Source organism: Mus musculus, chromosome 11 (genome assembly GCF_000001635.26).
Source record: "Mus musculus strain C57BL/6J chromosome 11, GRCm38.p6 C57BL/6J".
Taxonomy (NCBI): Eukaryota; Metazoa; Chordata; class Mammalia; order Rodentia; family Muridae; genus Mus; species Mus musculus.
This window is the reverse complement of record NC_000077.6, coordinates 103,908,375-103,921,278: the sequence shown is the minus strand read 5'-3', so window position 1 is coordinate 103,921,278 and position 12,904 is coordinate 103,908,375. Positions and strand designations below refer to the sequence as shown.

General features: G+C 43.2%; 1 protein-coding gene across 1 annotated transcript in view; it reads left to right on the top strand.

Moving 5' to 3' along the window:
* Nsf (N-ethylmaleimide sensitive fusion protein) overlaps positions 1-12,904 on the top strand; it is a 132,275-nt gene that overhangs the window by 32,778 nt on the left and 86,593 nt on the right. The window contains exons 5-8 of the mRNA NM_008740.4: positions 4,607-4,773; positions 7,371-7,478; positions 7,888-7,963; positions 10,681-10,836. Of these exons, the coding sequence (NP_032766.2) occupies positions 4,607-4,773; positions 7,371-7,478; positions 7,888-7,963; positions 10,681-10,836 (507 nt within the window). The remainder of the gene's footprint in view (positions 1-4,606; positions 4,774-7,370; positions 7,479-7,887; positions 7,964-10,680; positions 10,837-12,904) is intronic.

Below are 12,904 nucleotides of genomic sequence, written 5' to 3'. Positions count from 1 at the left end.
GACACTTGTAAAGGTCATTTCAGTGTGAGTGTCTTCTGGAAGGATCACCTAGTGTGTCCTTCTGTCTGACAGAGTCGTACTTTATCAGACTTAAATTCACCTTCATTGACGTTTTCTACATCTCCTATGATTGAAAGGCCTAAGCATATCCAAAAATGTTGTTTATAACTTAGTTTTGCCTATAAAAGTCACTTAAGATATATTTTATGTATATGAATGTTTTGTCTGCGTGCATTGGATTCCCTGGTTCTCTGCAAGAACAGCCAGTGCTCTCAAGTGCAGAGCCATCTCTCCAGACTTGGCAAAGTCACTTGATGTAATATACTACTACTATAAAATAATATTTTAAAAATTTAACACGTGCTTTGTTCTTGTGTGGAACCTTCAGCCATTTTTGGGACTGGCCATGGTCCTGACCTGCAGGATACTGTCCATGGTGCTGACCGCAGTCTCGGACATTGTAGCTGCTTGGTTTGCTATTTAGGAGCAGGACCTTAAACTAAATGCATTTAATAACTACAGTTTAGTCATGCTATTTTAGTATACTCACTAGTAGATGTCAAATTGAAGATGGCGCACATATGTTATGTATGTATAGCACATATGTGTTATACTGCCTTGGATTCTTTAATCCACAGAATAGTATCATAATGTACAAAACCTTATGAAGTATATTTTCTCATTGACTTTTATCTATTTTTCACTAAATTAGATCAAGTTTTTATTTTAATAAAATTGGTATACAGTGCTCCATGTTGTGAGTTTACTGGATTTTGTTCCCTGTTCCTTTACTGATCAGTGTTTCTTGGTGCTTGGCCATTGATGGTGCTCGAGTGGGTCTCCCTATGGATCTCTCTCTAGACGAATGTTCAAGAGTGCCTGGGACAGGTACATGTAATAGAATTGCTGATACATCCATTCTCTCCATGTTTCAAACTAGAAGCATTTTACTACATGGAAAGCAATCTCTCTTGTTCATAACAGCTACTGAGCTTTTAACTATGTCCTACAGTTGCTAGGCAATGTGACAAGAAGACAGAATATCAGAGTGGGAGACAAGAGAGTATGCTAAAACCTCAGGCCCAAACTTGAATTATTCCTTCATCTTTACTACATCTCCCAGTCCTGGCTGGGTCTCTGTTATTTTGTTTTTGAAATATTTAAAATGCCTTTGCCCCACTTAAGATGCCAAGTAAAAGTATAAAAATGTGATTTACACAAGCAATCTTACTCAGAGAATTGCAGGAAGTCTTTGTACACAAATCAAGTGGCTGTAATCTATGGAGTAAGTTTAGAGAACTTGGAGTTTTCCTGATCACTAAGACTTACCTAATCCAGTCGTCTTGATGACGCACATGACAGTTGAAAGCACAGAGAGATTAAATGATTTATTTAGGTTCCAGAAGGATCTGTTGATACAGACTAAGAATTCCTTTGAAGAGAACATCTTTGTAACCCGCTGAAATCTGACATGAATAATGATGAGTCATTGGAAAGCCATACAGCGAGTTTTTTGTTCATTTCTTACTTGACCAGTATAATTCGTGACTGGACCATACCCCTTGTCCAAAATGAATTTTAAAAATCCATGTTTTGTATGTTTTTAAGATTAACTTTTTGGAGCTGGAGAGATGGGTCAGCACTTAAGAGCTTTTATTGCTCTTGCAGAGAACCTAAGCTTGGTTTCCAGAACCCACTTCTGGACACTCACAGCTGCCTAGGACCCCAGCTCTAGGGTATCTGATACCGCTGGCCTCTGAGGGCACTCACGCACACACACACACACACACACACACACACACACACACACACGATAAAATAAATCTTAGAGAGTTTTTCTTTTTTGATAGTTTCATACATGTATATACGTTTTCGTCATGGTTGCCCTCCTAGTGTCCTCTTGTGCCCCTCACTATTCCCTGGCAGTTCTGCTTTTATGTCTTTGTGTGCACGTGTGTATGCGCGCGTGCAAGTGCGCATGTGTCCCGAGTTTTCTTAGGCCTGTTTGCATGAGTGTGGGTGGGAAGTTATTTACTGGAGCATGGGCAGTTTATCCATGGCCATACCACTGACGAAAATGATACCTTTCTCCAGATATCATGAACTATCCATAGTCCCTCTAGGAAGGGGCGTGGCCCTGTGCACCCTCCCCTCTCCCATGATGAAAAGCTGACAGGTCCAATCTTATGCAGCCCTTATGTGGACAACAGATTGGTGGGTTAACGTCGATTTGGCTCTAAGGATTGAACTCAGGTTGTCAGACCTAGCAGTGAGCACCGCTAGCCCAGATGTTCTTCTGCCCCTCTCCATCCTCTGGCTCTTTCATTCTTTGTACTCCATCCTCTTGGGGTGGGGGGAGATCCTAAAGACCGTCTTGTGTTTAGCTATGAGTATGTGTGTGGGTGTGTACGTGTAAGAGAAGGTGCCAGTAGAGACACATTTGATCCCCTGGAGCTGGGGTTACAGCTAGTTGTGAATCACCCAGTATGGGGTAGGGACTTGAACTCGAGTCATTTGGAAAAGCAGATAGCTTAGCTACTTAGCCCCTTCTCCAGCCCCTTCTCCAGCCCCTTTATCGCCTGTCTTATGAGTACTATAGAAACACGTACTTGGGGAATGGAAACAACTCAATTGCAAGGTTGGTTAAAGGCCTTTTCTTGGGGATTTGGTCTGTGGTCTAGAGTACTGTATGTCTTTTGTGTATACATTTCAATCATGAGGTCTATAGGAGAACTTAGATCTTTTAAAACATGTGAGAGAACATGTTTAAATATTTTTTGTATTTTAAAAAGTTCTTGTTTTTTATTTTATGCATATGGGTGTTTTGCTTGCATGTATATCTGTGTGCCTGGTGCCCATGGAGGCTGGAAGAGGCTACCAGATCCTCTGACACTGGGGTTTCATGGTTGTGAACCACCATGTGGGTGCTGGGAGTTGAACCTAGATCCTTTTAGAAGAGCAACAAGTGCTTTTTAAAATTTGTTTGTTTTTTATTTTTTGTTTTTTGAAACTGGGTTTCTCTGTGTATCCCTGGCTGTCCTGGAATTCACTCTGTAGACCAGGCTGGCTTCGAACTCAGAAATCCACTACCTCTGAGTCCCAAGTGCTAGGATTAAAGGCGTGCACCACCACTTCCTGGCACAAGTGCTCATAATCACTAAGATATCTCCTAGTCCCTCTATTGGATTTTATGGATTTTATCCATAAACTTTTTAACTTTTTGTTTATGCTTAGCTGATTTTTTTTTTTCATCTTTAAGTACAAACTCTTCCTCTAAAGTGTTTTCCACAATTGTGGAATGTCTAAATTTCACATTTAACTAATTATATTGTATAATTAATTACTCTACCAAGCACATCTAGTACTAACAGATTAGAATGAGCACAGCTAACCTATGGCATGTAGCAGCCCCAGAGCATAGGGCCCTGCAGGCTGGGAGCATTGGGCTTGGCACAGCTGAGTCAGCCCAGTGGCAACTGCTCACAAGCACTTCGCTGTGTTGTTAGAGGCCTCATCATGAGACACAAGTACGTGTATACAGTAGCCCTGCTGCTGGGCAGGGTGGGCTCCTACTTACTCGGCATGATCAAGTTGCCCTGTTGGGGAAAGTCAAATATAACAGTGTCTTTGGGATTTCCTGGGTGCTTTTTAGCTCCTCCTGGTGCTTCCAGGATTGTATGCTGCAGTGTGATATGTTTCGCTTTAAAAGTTTGTTTAGAAAGCAGGTCTTATTAACACATACAAGCTGATTTTTTTAAAATCAGCCTTTTTTTTTTTTACCCCTGAAAATGCTTCTATACAATGTATCATCGAGAAATCTTTTAATACTCATTTCTATCAATATGATATGTAAACTTCGTATTGTACAGCTAAGCATTGGGGGCTGAATAGTTATTATATAATGTAAATTTATATGTAGTGTTTTAATGTTTAAGTTTATGACATTATGGCCTAAACAAGTAGTTTAAGGCTCTTCCCAAGGCTTAAGTAGGGATGTTCTTACTCGGAGCTTTGCACATGCTGGTCTTGTGTGTTGTAGGCGAATGGCTACAGCTCCTGGATACAGCGGGTGCTCAGTAAACACACTTGCAGCGTTACAAAGACGCATAAGTTAGAGCTTACACTACAGGAAACTAACCCCTGGAAACACTGTTTCTCAGGTGCCGCCCCCTCCCCACCCCTTTATTACTTCCTCTTGCCGACCTTCTTAGAGTGAGGAATCTGCCCACCTCTCTCATGGGAGCAAATTCTTAGATTACTCAAAAGTCATCTTTGGTAACCACATGCTGTGCCAAACCCACTGAGGCCACCCACGCTGTCACATTGTCCTCTGTTAAATCAGGAGGAGGGCGGTGCAAGGACTGTGAAGAGAGATGTGATTTTTTTCTTTTTTTCTTTTTTTTTTTTCCCATGGAGAGATGAGGGGTCAAAGGCGAGGGAGAGTATCATTTAATATTTTCTCCTTAACACAGGTGAGTAAGGAAATCTCTGACTATGAATTTTTAAGTTTATGCCTATGTGTTCCTCCAGGGAAGCCCGCGTGGAGCTCAGTTGAGCTCGTTGTAACTAGAAACGTTAAGTCTGGTATCCCTGTGGTTCCTCCTAGTTGCCTTGTATTCGTTTGACAAAGCCAAGCAGTGCATCGGCACAATGACCATCGAGATCGACTTCCTGCAGAAGAAGAACATCGACTCCAACCCTTACGACACCGACAAGATGGCCGCCGAGTTCATCCAGCAGTTCAACAACCAGGCCTTCTCAGTGGGGCAGCAGGTAGGCCCAGCCGCTCACTCCTTCCCTTTGTAGACCACCGAGTGCTGATGCCCAGGGTTCTGCTTTGGAAGAGCCAAGAGGAGGAGCTTTTCCTAGGAGAAAGAAGTTCCATGCAGATTGAAGGAGTGAGTTTGCTGACCCACCTGTTGGAGTCTGTTCAGAAAAGCCCTCACAGCTTTAGGAGGCCAGAGAGATGGCTCAGCAGTTAAGATGGCTGCTCTTCTGCAGGATCCAAGTTCAGTGCCCGGCACTCACAACTGCTGGGTACCTCCAGCTTCAGATCCAGAGCTCTCTTCCGGCCGGCCCCCAAGGGGCTGCACATGACACACGTACACATAGACATGAACATTTTTCAAAAAGCCATTGATGTCCTGTATTGTCACATCAGGTTTCCTCCCTGCAAATTTGGGAACCTGATAGAGATGCATAGTCTGAAATGGTTTCATTTTTCTCATCGTGGGACATGCGATTTGTTTCTGGGAAGCCTTCCTATGTCACTAGTATGTTTTTGTAGAAAGCAGAAGGTGGGGCTGGGGAGATAGTTCATAAGTCAGTAACGTGCCTGCCGAGCGAGCATGAAGACCTGAGTTTGACCCCCAGCACCCAGGCAGAAAGCCAGAGGTGGTGCAATATTTGTGCTTGTAGTTCTACAGCTGGGAAGGCAGAGACAGGAACCCTTGAGGCCCCGGGCCAGCTGGTGTAACCCAAACTGGTGAGCTCCGGGTTCAGTGAGAAACCCTGGCTCAAAAATAAGCGGGCTGGGGGATACTGTGGGAAGCCGTGGAGGTCTCAACTTTTGGTGGAGGGTGGTCTTCCAGAGATTTTTAAGAAAATTAAGTATGTATAAATCAAGTTCATCGCAGAGTCTCTGAACCTTAGTGTCACTGGACACTAACTCTCAGCAGCCAGTATTCACCAGCGCTGCCTCTTTTTACACTTGAGTTACTATCAGATGATGGATATCCTAGGAAAAACATTCTGTTTAAACATAAAGTATGCTTAGCTGTTAGAGTGCCGCCCAGCATGCATGAAACCCGAGCTCCACCACTAGGCCTAACACCAAAGAAAACCAGGTATGGTGAGTGTCTGTAATCCCAGCACCAGGGCAGCAGAGGCAGGAAGATCAGGAGTTGAAGGTTACCCATGCTCAGTTACAAAGGAAGTCTGAGACCAGCCAGGGTTACACCAGACCTTATCTCCAAAGAATTAAAAAGAAAGTATGAAGCCACACATTGTACAGGCACCCTGACTGCCAGAGCAGATGTTAGCATCTGGCTGTCCCCAGTAAAGCAATTTGCAGAAATGGGCTACCACCCCCTTTTTTGCCATTGCATTTTCATCTTAGAAAGTGATTTTACTTTAAATGGATACATCTAACTTTTTGTCCTCTAATCTCTAGAATGGCAAATCTCAGTAAATGCATTCCATCTAAGCTCTCTGGGTCCTCAAATGTTTAAAAGTAAATAGCAGATCCTGGGAGCAAGGTGTCTGGCATTGCCAAGTGCCCGCACTGCCATGGCTAAGGCTGCGTCTGTCCTGCCCTGAGGTCTCTGTCTCAGGAGATTACTAGAGAGAGAGCAGCAGTGGACGGCAGGAGCATCAGAGTGGACACAGTGCCACTTTTCAGTTTTCCTGATAAATCTAAAGGATAGCAGTCTAAAGTATTTATATATTATGAAATTAAACTTTTGCAGGCAGAAGCTGAACTGCTGATGTACAGGAACAAAATACAGTGTGTTTTAAAAGAAAGCCTAGCAATTAGCGCTGAGTGTAGTGGCACACACCTTTAATCCCAGCACTGGGGGGGCAGAAGCAAGTGGATCTCTGTGAGTTCCAGGCCAGCCTGGTCTACATAATGAGACCCTGTCTCAAAAGAAAGAAAGAAACAAACAAACCAACCCCCCCCCAAAAAAAGCAAAACAAATAAAAAAGCAAACAAACTAAACAAAGAAGAAAAAAAATAAATAAGAAAGCATTAGAATTAAAATGAACCTGGCTTCCTCCCCGATGAAGTTTGGGTCCAGAGAAGATAAGCAGCTGGTGGGCATCGAGGAGCCTTCTGGATGACCTAAGGCAGGCAGTAGCGGCTCGAGCACAGCCCCGGGGTCCCTCCACCTGAGAGCACGGGGCTCGCATGCTTCCTGCCGGTCAAACTAGAAAGTTCTACAGCACCAGAAACAGCATGTTCTCTGTTCCCTGCTGATCTGCCAGGCCAAAAATAGTGACTGGGATATTCTTTATGCTATTAAGTATTTATTTGACTCTTATCTAAGTCCCTAGCTGTGCATCCACGGGCACATGACCCTCCTGCTCCTGCCTCCCGAGTGCTGGGATTCAAGGTCTGCACCATTATTGCCCTGCTGGATCTCGGTTTTCTTACTAGTAGTTTTCCTAAGTGTTTGTGAGTGTCGACTGAGTCACCTCCCATCATACTAACACACAAGTTTCCTTTTCCTGTCACTGGGTCTGTGATGGTGTGACTGTGGAGTTGACCCAAGAAGGACTTTCAAAAGAAAACTGCTTTTTCACCTTTGGATGATGTAGTAGAAAGCCATTGCACCATGGGCTAACCTTTCTTCCCTTCCTTCTCTCTACAGCTTGTCTTTAGCTTCAATGATAAGCTCTTTGGATTACTGGTGAAGGACATTGAAGCCATGGATCCCAGCATCCTGAAGGGAGAGCCTGCATCAGGCAAAAGGCAGAAGGTAAGCCTTTTTCCTGGTCTTCATTAGGCAATCTTTTTGACATGACTTGCACAGGCTGATATGTTTCTGACTATTCGCCTGGGGTAGCTTTCCATACTGTGTGTTCTCCCTCTGAGTTCCTCACTCCTGCTGTAGCCAGTATTGCTGCTGGAATAGAAACCAAAGCACAGCTAACCGCAGATCTACTAATCTGCACTAGCTGAACACCGCCATCTAGAATATGTCAGAGACTGGCTGTGAAGACAGACCTTGCCATGTCGGGATTGTGCGAGATGGCTGTGAGGAAAGCAGACGTAACTCAGATGACTGGTTGCCATGTTTGCTTTGTACTGAAAAACTTCATTTCTCCCTCGAGTCTAGCCTTGCTTTGAAATGCCTATAGCGTACTAATTATCATCTCTCTGTACAGATTGAGGTAGGCCTGGTTGTTGGAAACAGTCAAGTTGCATTTGAAAAAGCAGAAAATTCGTCGCTCAATCTTATCGGTAAGATGCACAGTTTTAGAAAATTTCAAATGAAGTGGCAATGCCTCTGATATTGCGTATGAGTTGTGTAAATGGTTTTCAGGTGATAGAGAAAGGAGACCCTTCCTTAAGGCTTGTTCTGTCACAAGCGCTGATTGATATACAATCTCAAGCCTTTAGCTGGAGTGCCCAGTTCACCTGTAACAATGTGAAACACATCGGCACATTTTAATTTCCTGTGCTCATAGCCAGACTTAAAACAATTAAAAAGAAATAATGACATTTCTTGGTTTGAAATTCTAAGATAATTTTGGGCTCACAAAGATTTGTATATGTGGCTGGGCAGTGATGGCTCACGCCTTTAATCCCAGCACTCGGGAGGCAGAGGCAGATGGATTTCTGAGTTCGAGGCCAGCCTGGTCTACAAAGTGAGTTCCAGGACAGCCAGGGCTACACAGAGAAACCCTGTCTCAAAGAAAAAAAAAAAAGATTTGTATATGTGGCTCACAGAATCCCAGTAGCTGTTGCCAGTTTCCCCTAGTGTGAACATCATACAGTGCAGTTACCCAGACAGATTCTCATGGGTCCATTGCTGCTGCCCAGCCTCCTGTCTTAGCTTGGATTCCATCATCTTTCCCATCAAGCCCTTTCTCTCTCCCAGGTCTCATTCCCGACCATCTCACCCCACACATAGCTTCTCTGTGTGAGTCCTCTCCCGGCTCTGATGGCTCCTCAGAATTTCATTATCTTTTGTGACCTTCAGCACTGGTCAGCCCCCCAGCTAATTGCCGTGTTAAACGCAGAATCGTCCGTCACTGTTCTTTAGTGATCCGTTGAGGACTGTGATCTTTCCAACAGATGGGATCTTGCTCACCAGCCTTACTTTGATATATTAAAACAATACAGTTTAATCTCTAAGAATAGCAGCTCATATAAATAATGATTTATTAACTCAAATTTATGTTCATGTCTATCCCAATAAAATAGAGAAGGTTTTTCATTGGCTACACAGCCTTGTCCAAAATTACTTAACTTTGTTTAAATGTAGTTTGGGAGCAGTTTTTTTGTTTTGTTCTGTTTTTTGTTTATTTGTTTTTTTAGTCAATAATTTACCAGTCTTTGTTGCTATTTCTCTCTTACTTTTGTGTACTATGTACCGGTGTCCTTGGAGGCCGGAGGGACAGTGTCAGATCCCCTGGAAGTGGTGGTGTGTAAGCCTCGAAGCCTAAGTGCTGGGAATCCAGCTAATCCTCTGCAAGAGCAGAGCACGATCTTAACTGCTGAGCCAGCTCGCCAGCCCAGGCTCGCCTCCAGCTTGTAGACCTCTGGCTCCTGTGCTCTAGCTAAATGCTAGGACCAAAGGCACAGGCCACATGCCTGTGGACAAGCGTTCACTAAAACACCTCATACTCTAAATTGGATTTTATTTGTATATTATTCATAATTTATTTTATACAATTAGTGTGTGTGTGTGTGTATCTGAGCATGTGTGGTACATATGTGGAGGTCAGAGGACAACTTTCGAGTCATGTACACTGTGTGAATGGCAGGAATTAAACTCAGGCTGTCAGTCCACAAGAGCCTTAGCTCACCAGGCCACATCAGTAGCCCCTAATTTGCTTTTTTTTTTTGATTAACATGTTCAAGCATCTTAAATATATCTCTATAATATGATTTTAATGCCCCCAATATCATTTTTATGAAGGCCATATCATAACGTTCTATTACTGACACAATATTTATGATGTGATTTTCTTGTTTTTTACTTTTGTACACCTTTTGTTAAAATACCTTATCCCAGGGCAGTTCTATAACTTTTGCACAGTGTAGGTGTTTTCAAGTAACTTACATGAAGATGTGATTTTGGTTGGAAAATGAACTTATATAGTAATTTGGCTCACAGTAAGTTTGACCACAAGAGGGCAGTAGAGTATAAGCAAAATATTTTTGATCCCCTTCTAAAGGAAAAGCATTAGTCTACAAAATTCTAACCAGAAAATTATTATCTGAATTTTTTTAATTTATTTTTTATTTTTTTATATTTTAGTGTGGTGTGTTCTTCTCTGGCTTTGTAAGACCCGTATTTCCCTCTTTTTTGTTTAGAGCCTGCTGTAAGGTATCTTGTTCTTTGTGTCCAAGACAGGCGTGGTTCTCTGGAGTTACTTTAGGTGGCAGTCTGACATTTATATTAAACAGTTTGTATCGTGAGAGAATTTGTAAGTCTGACTTTTTCAGTCATTAAAGTCTTCAGAATGTTTTTTGTCTCCGTGTGACAAGCCATCAGATTCATTCCACATATCTTCGTAGGCCGAGGTCTAGGTAAATGTGCGTATCTCACACACACTTCCCAGGAGCTGTGAGCCAGCACTTGCTGTCAGTGACACTTGTGGAGCTAGCGGAGTTTATATCTGGCGCACACAAGGTGTTTCCTTGCAGCAGCTAAGTTAATTTGGTTGGATTAAAGGTTAATGAGAGAGAGTTCTGTGGACTGGCTGCAGGTAGCCTAGATGCGGGAGCACCGGTTTGGTTGGGTTTGGAAGTTTATTACTGACCATGAATGGCAACCAGGCAAGATCGGAAAGCTGGTCTTACCCTTCCCACTAGACAGTCCTCCAAGAGCGTGCTGCCCACCCTGACGTCACAGCCGTGTGTCAGCCCACTTAAGTCCGGGCGTCTGTCCTTCCAATGCTTACCCCTGCTGCTGCCCTCACAAATGTGGGTCTACTTGTTTGTCACAGGCAAAGCTAAAACCAAGGAAAATCGCCAGTCCATCATCAATCCCGACTGGAACTTTGAGAAAATGGGGATCGGCGGTCTGGATAAGGAGTTCTCGGACATTTTCCGAAGAGCATTTGCTTCTCGGGTGTTCCCCCCGGAGATCGTGGAACAGATGGGTGAGTTTCTGACCAAGCCTTCCGCTCCCGGGGAAGCACGGAGGTAATGAGGTGCTCTTCTCAAGAGTTTTGAAGTGACTTTTCAAATCCACCCAAAACAAAAAACAAACAAACAAAAAAAACCCAAACCATTAGGTTTCACGAGAAATTCAAAGTATTTACTCTCGTGGGAGAAATAATAGAAATGGTATTTACACTTGCTCCATTGTATCTGTTTAGGTTACATTGTTTTTCCGTGGGCATTTTAGAAATGGTCCCCCATCCTGAAGACCCACCCTGGGTCAGGTTCACCTGACATATTGTCGTCGTCCATGCAGCTGAGGACATTGCACGGATGCTGGCTTACAGCCGCGCTCAGCACTTCCCTCCAGTAAATGGATACTTGGCAAGGGTTTTAATTAGATAAGTCTGATCCCTAGAGACACATATGGGAGTCTCCATACTGCACGTGAAGAAATACTCTCTTCATTTGTCACTTTGCTCTTGACAGTTTATTTAATTTATCCGTATGAAGTGATTTTCTTTGCCCAGTAGAAAGACCTTCAGGACAGTTTTCAAATCCGTATCATTGGTTGGATTGGAGCGTGAGCCGCAGAGTATCTGAGAAAGGAATTTATAATAGCTTCTTGCAGACTGAGTGTGAAAACAGGATCCAAAAAGCTGGAGGGATACACACGTACTGCTCCCCTCTCCCCCATTCTCTCTCTTTAAATTGCTACCGGGAGATAAGAGTATATTCATCACGGTGGACAAGGGGTGCTCTCCAGGCACGAAGCGCCGGGTCACAGTAGCCGGCTGTGTCTTAGCCGGCTCTGTCGGTCTCTTTTCTGCCCGGTTGCTCACTCTGGTCAATTACGAGCACAGCACACACCTGTTCACTGGGTAAAGGTCGAGTTTAGAATTGGATTAAGACAAAATGACAGAGACCCTCATCACCTGAGTTTTATACACCTTGAAATGGCAGTGACATACTTCTTATCTGGAAGATACAAAGGCCAAATCCATAAAAAGAAAAGGAAAAAAAAAAAAAAAACCAGACTCTAATTTGGAAAGTTGGAAGAAATATAGCAGTTCACTGCCCAATAATGTGTGTTTTGAGGCTCAGTAAATCCTTACGGTGTTTTGATGAAGACTTGGAAATATTATTTAAATATATTTTAGGTAATACGGAGTCAGTGGGCAGGTTCTCCGTGTTGGATGCCGTGCGTCAGTCATCCTTGCGGAGGATTTGTACCTGGGAGAGGGAAAGGGCTGTGTGTCTTACTGTTTGTGGGGTCCAGCCAACCAGCAGGAGAGCAGCTGCTGCGGGAGGATGCTGTGCTGGTGCTGTGCGCCACCTCCCAGCTGAAACTGAAGCAAGCAGGTTGTTGTTTGCCCCCGGATTTGATCTGGCTTTGATGTGTTTTAGAAGAAATGAACGAGGGCTGTGGATCTGAAGTTTGTGTTGTAATCCAAAGCCTTTTTTATGGCTTTGTTTTTTTTTTTTTAATCATACTTACACTATTTTAAGATACACACACACAAAGTTTTATTCTTTTAAAAGTACCCTGCCATGACTTTCTTCCATCAAGAAGCACGTAGTATCATTTAATTTAAATAGCAGCCTGCTGTCAAGTTACCTGGACTTTGAGCTGAATTAAAAACAAAACAACAAGGAACAAAAACAACGAAACTCTGCTGCTCTCCTTAATTTAAAGGTTTGATGTCTGAGAAATAATTCTCTTTTATGTAGATATCATTTCTTGGGGTTCCCTTTTTCCTTTAAATTTTGGGGGGGTTAATAGAGCATCCCATTGCCCTCCAAGAAGAATTTGGTTAATGCTGATCATTTGGCTTGGTAAAAGTAAAAGGCTCGACATAAGAAGCAGAGATACGCTTGCGCTTCGACAACAACCAAGCCAAATAGAAAGTTACATGTGTTCACGGAGGCGTGGTTTATGTTCCTTCCTCTTCGAGGTGGAAATAAAATTGGCTGATTTCCTTCACTCTTTGTTCATTAAGTAGATTTAATAATATATCTTGTGGGTTTAATAACTAGACAGGGTAAGATGAGTTAAATCAATCAAAT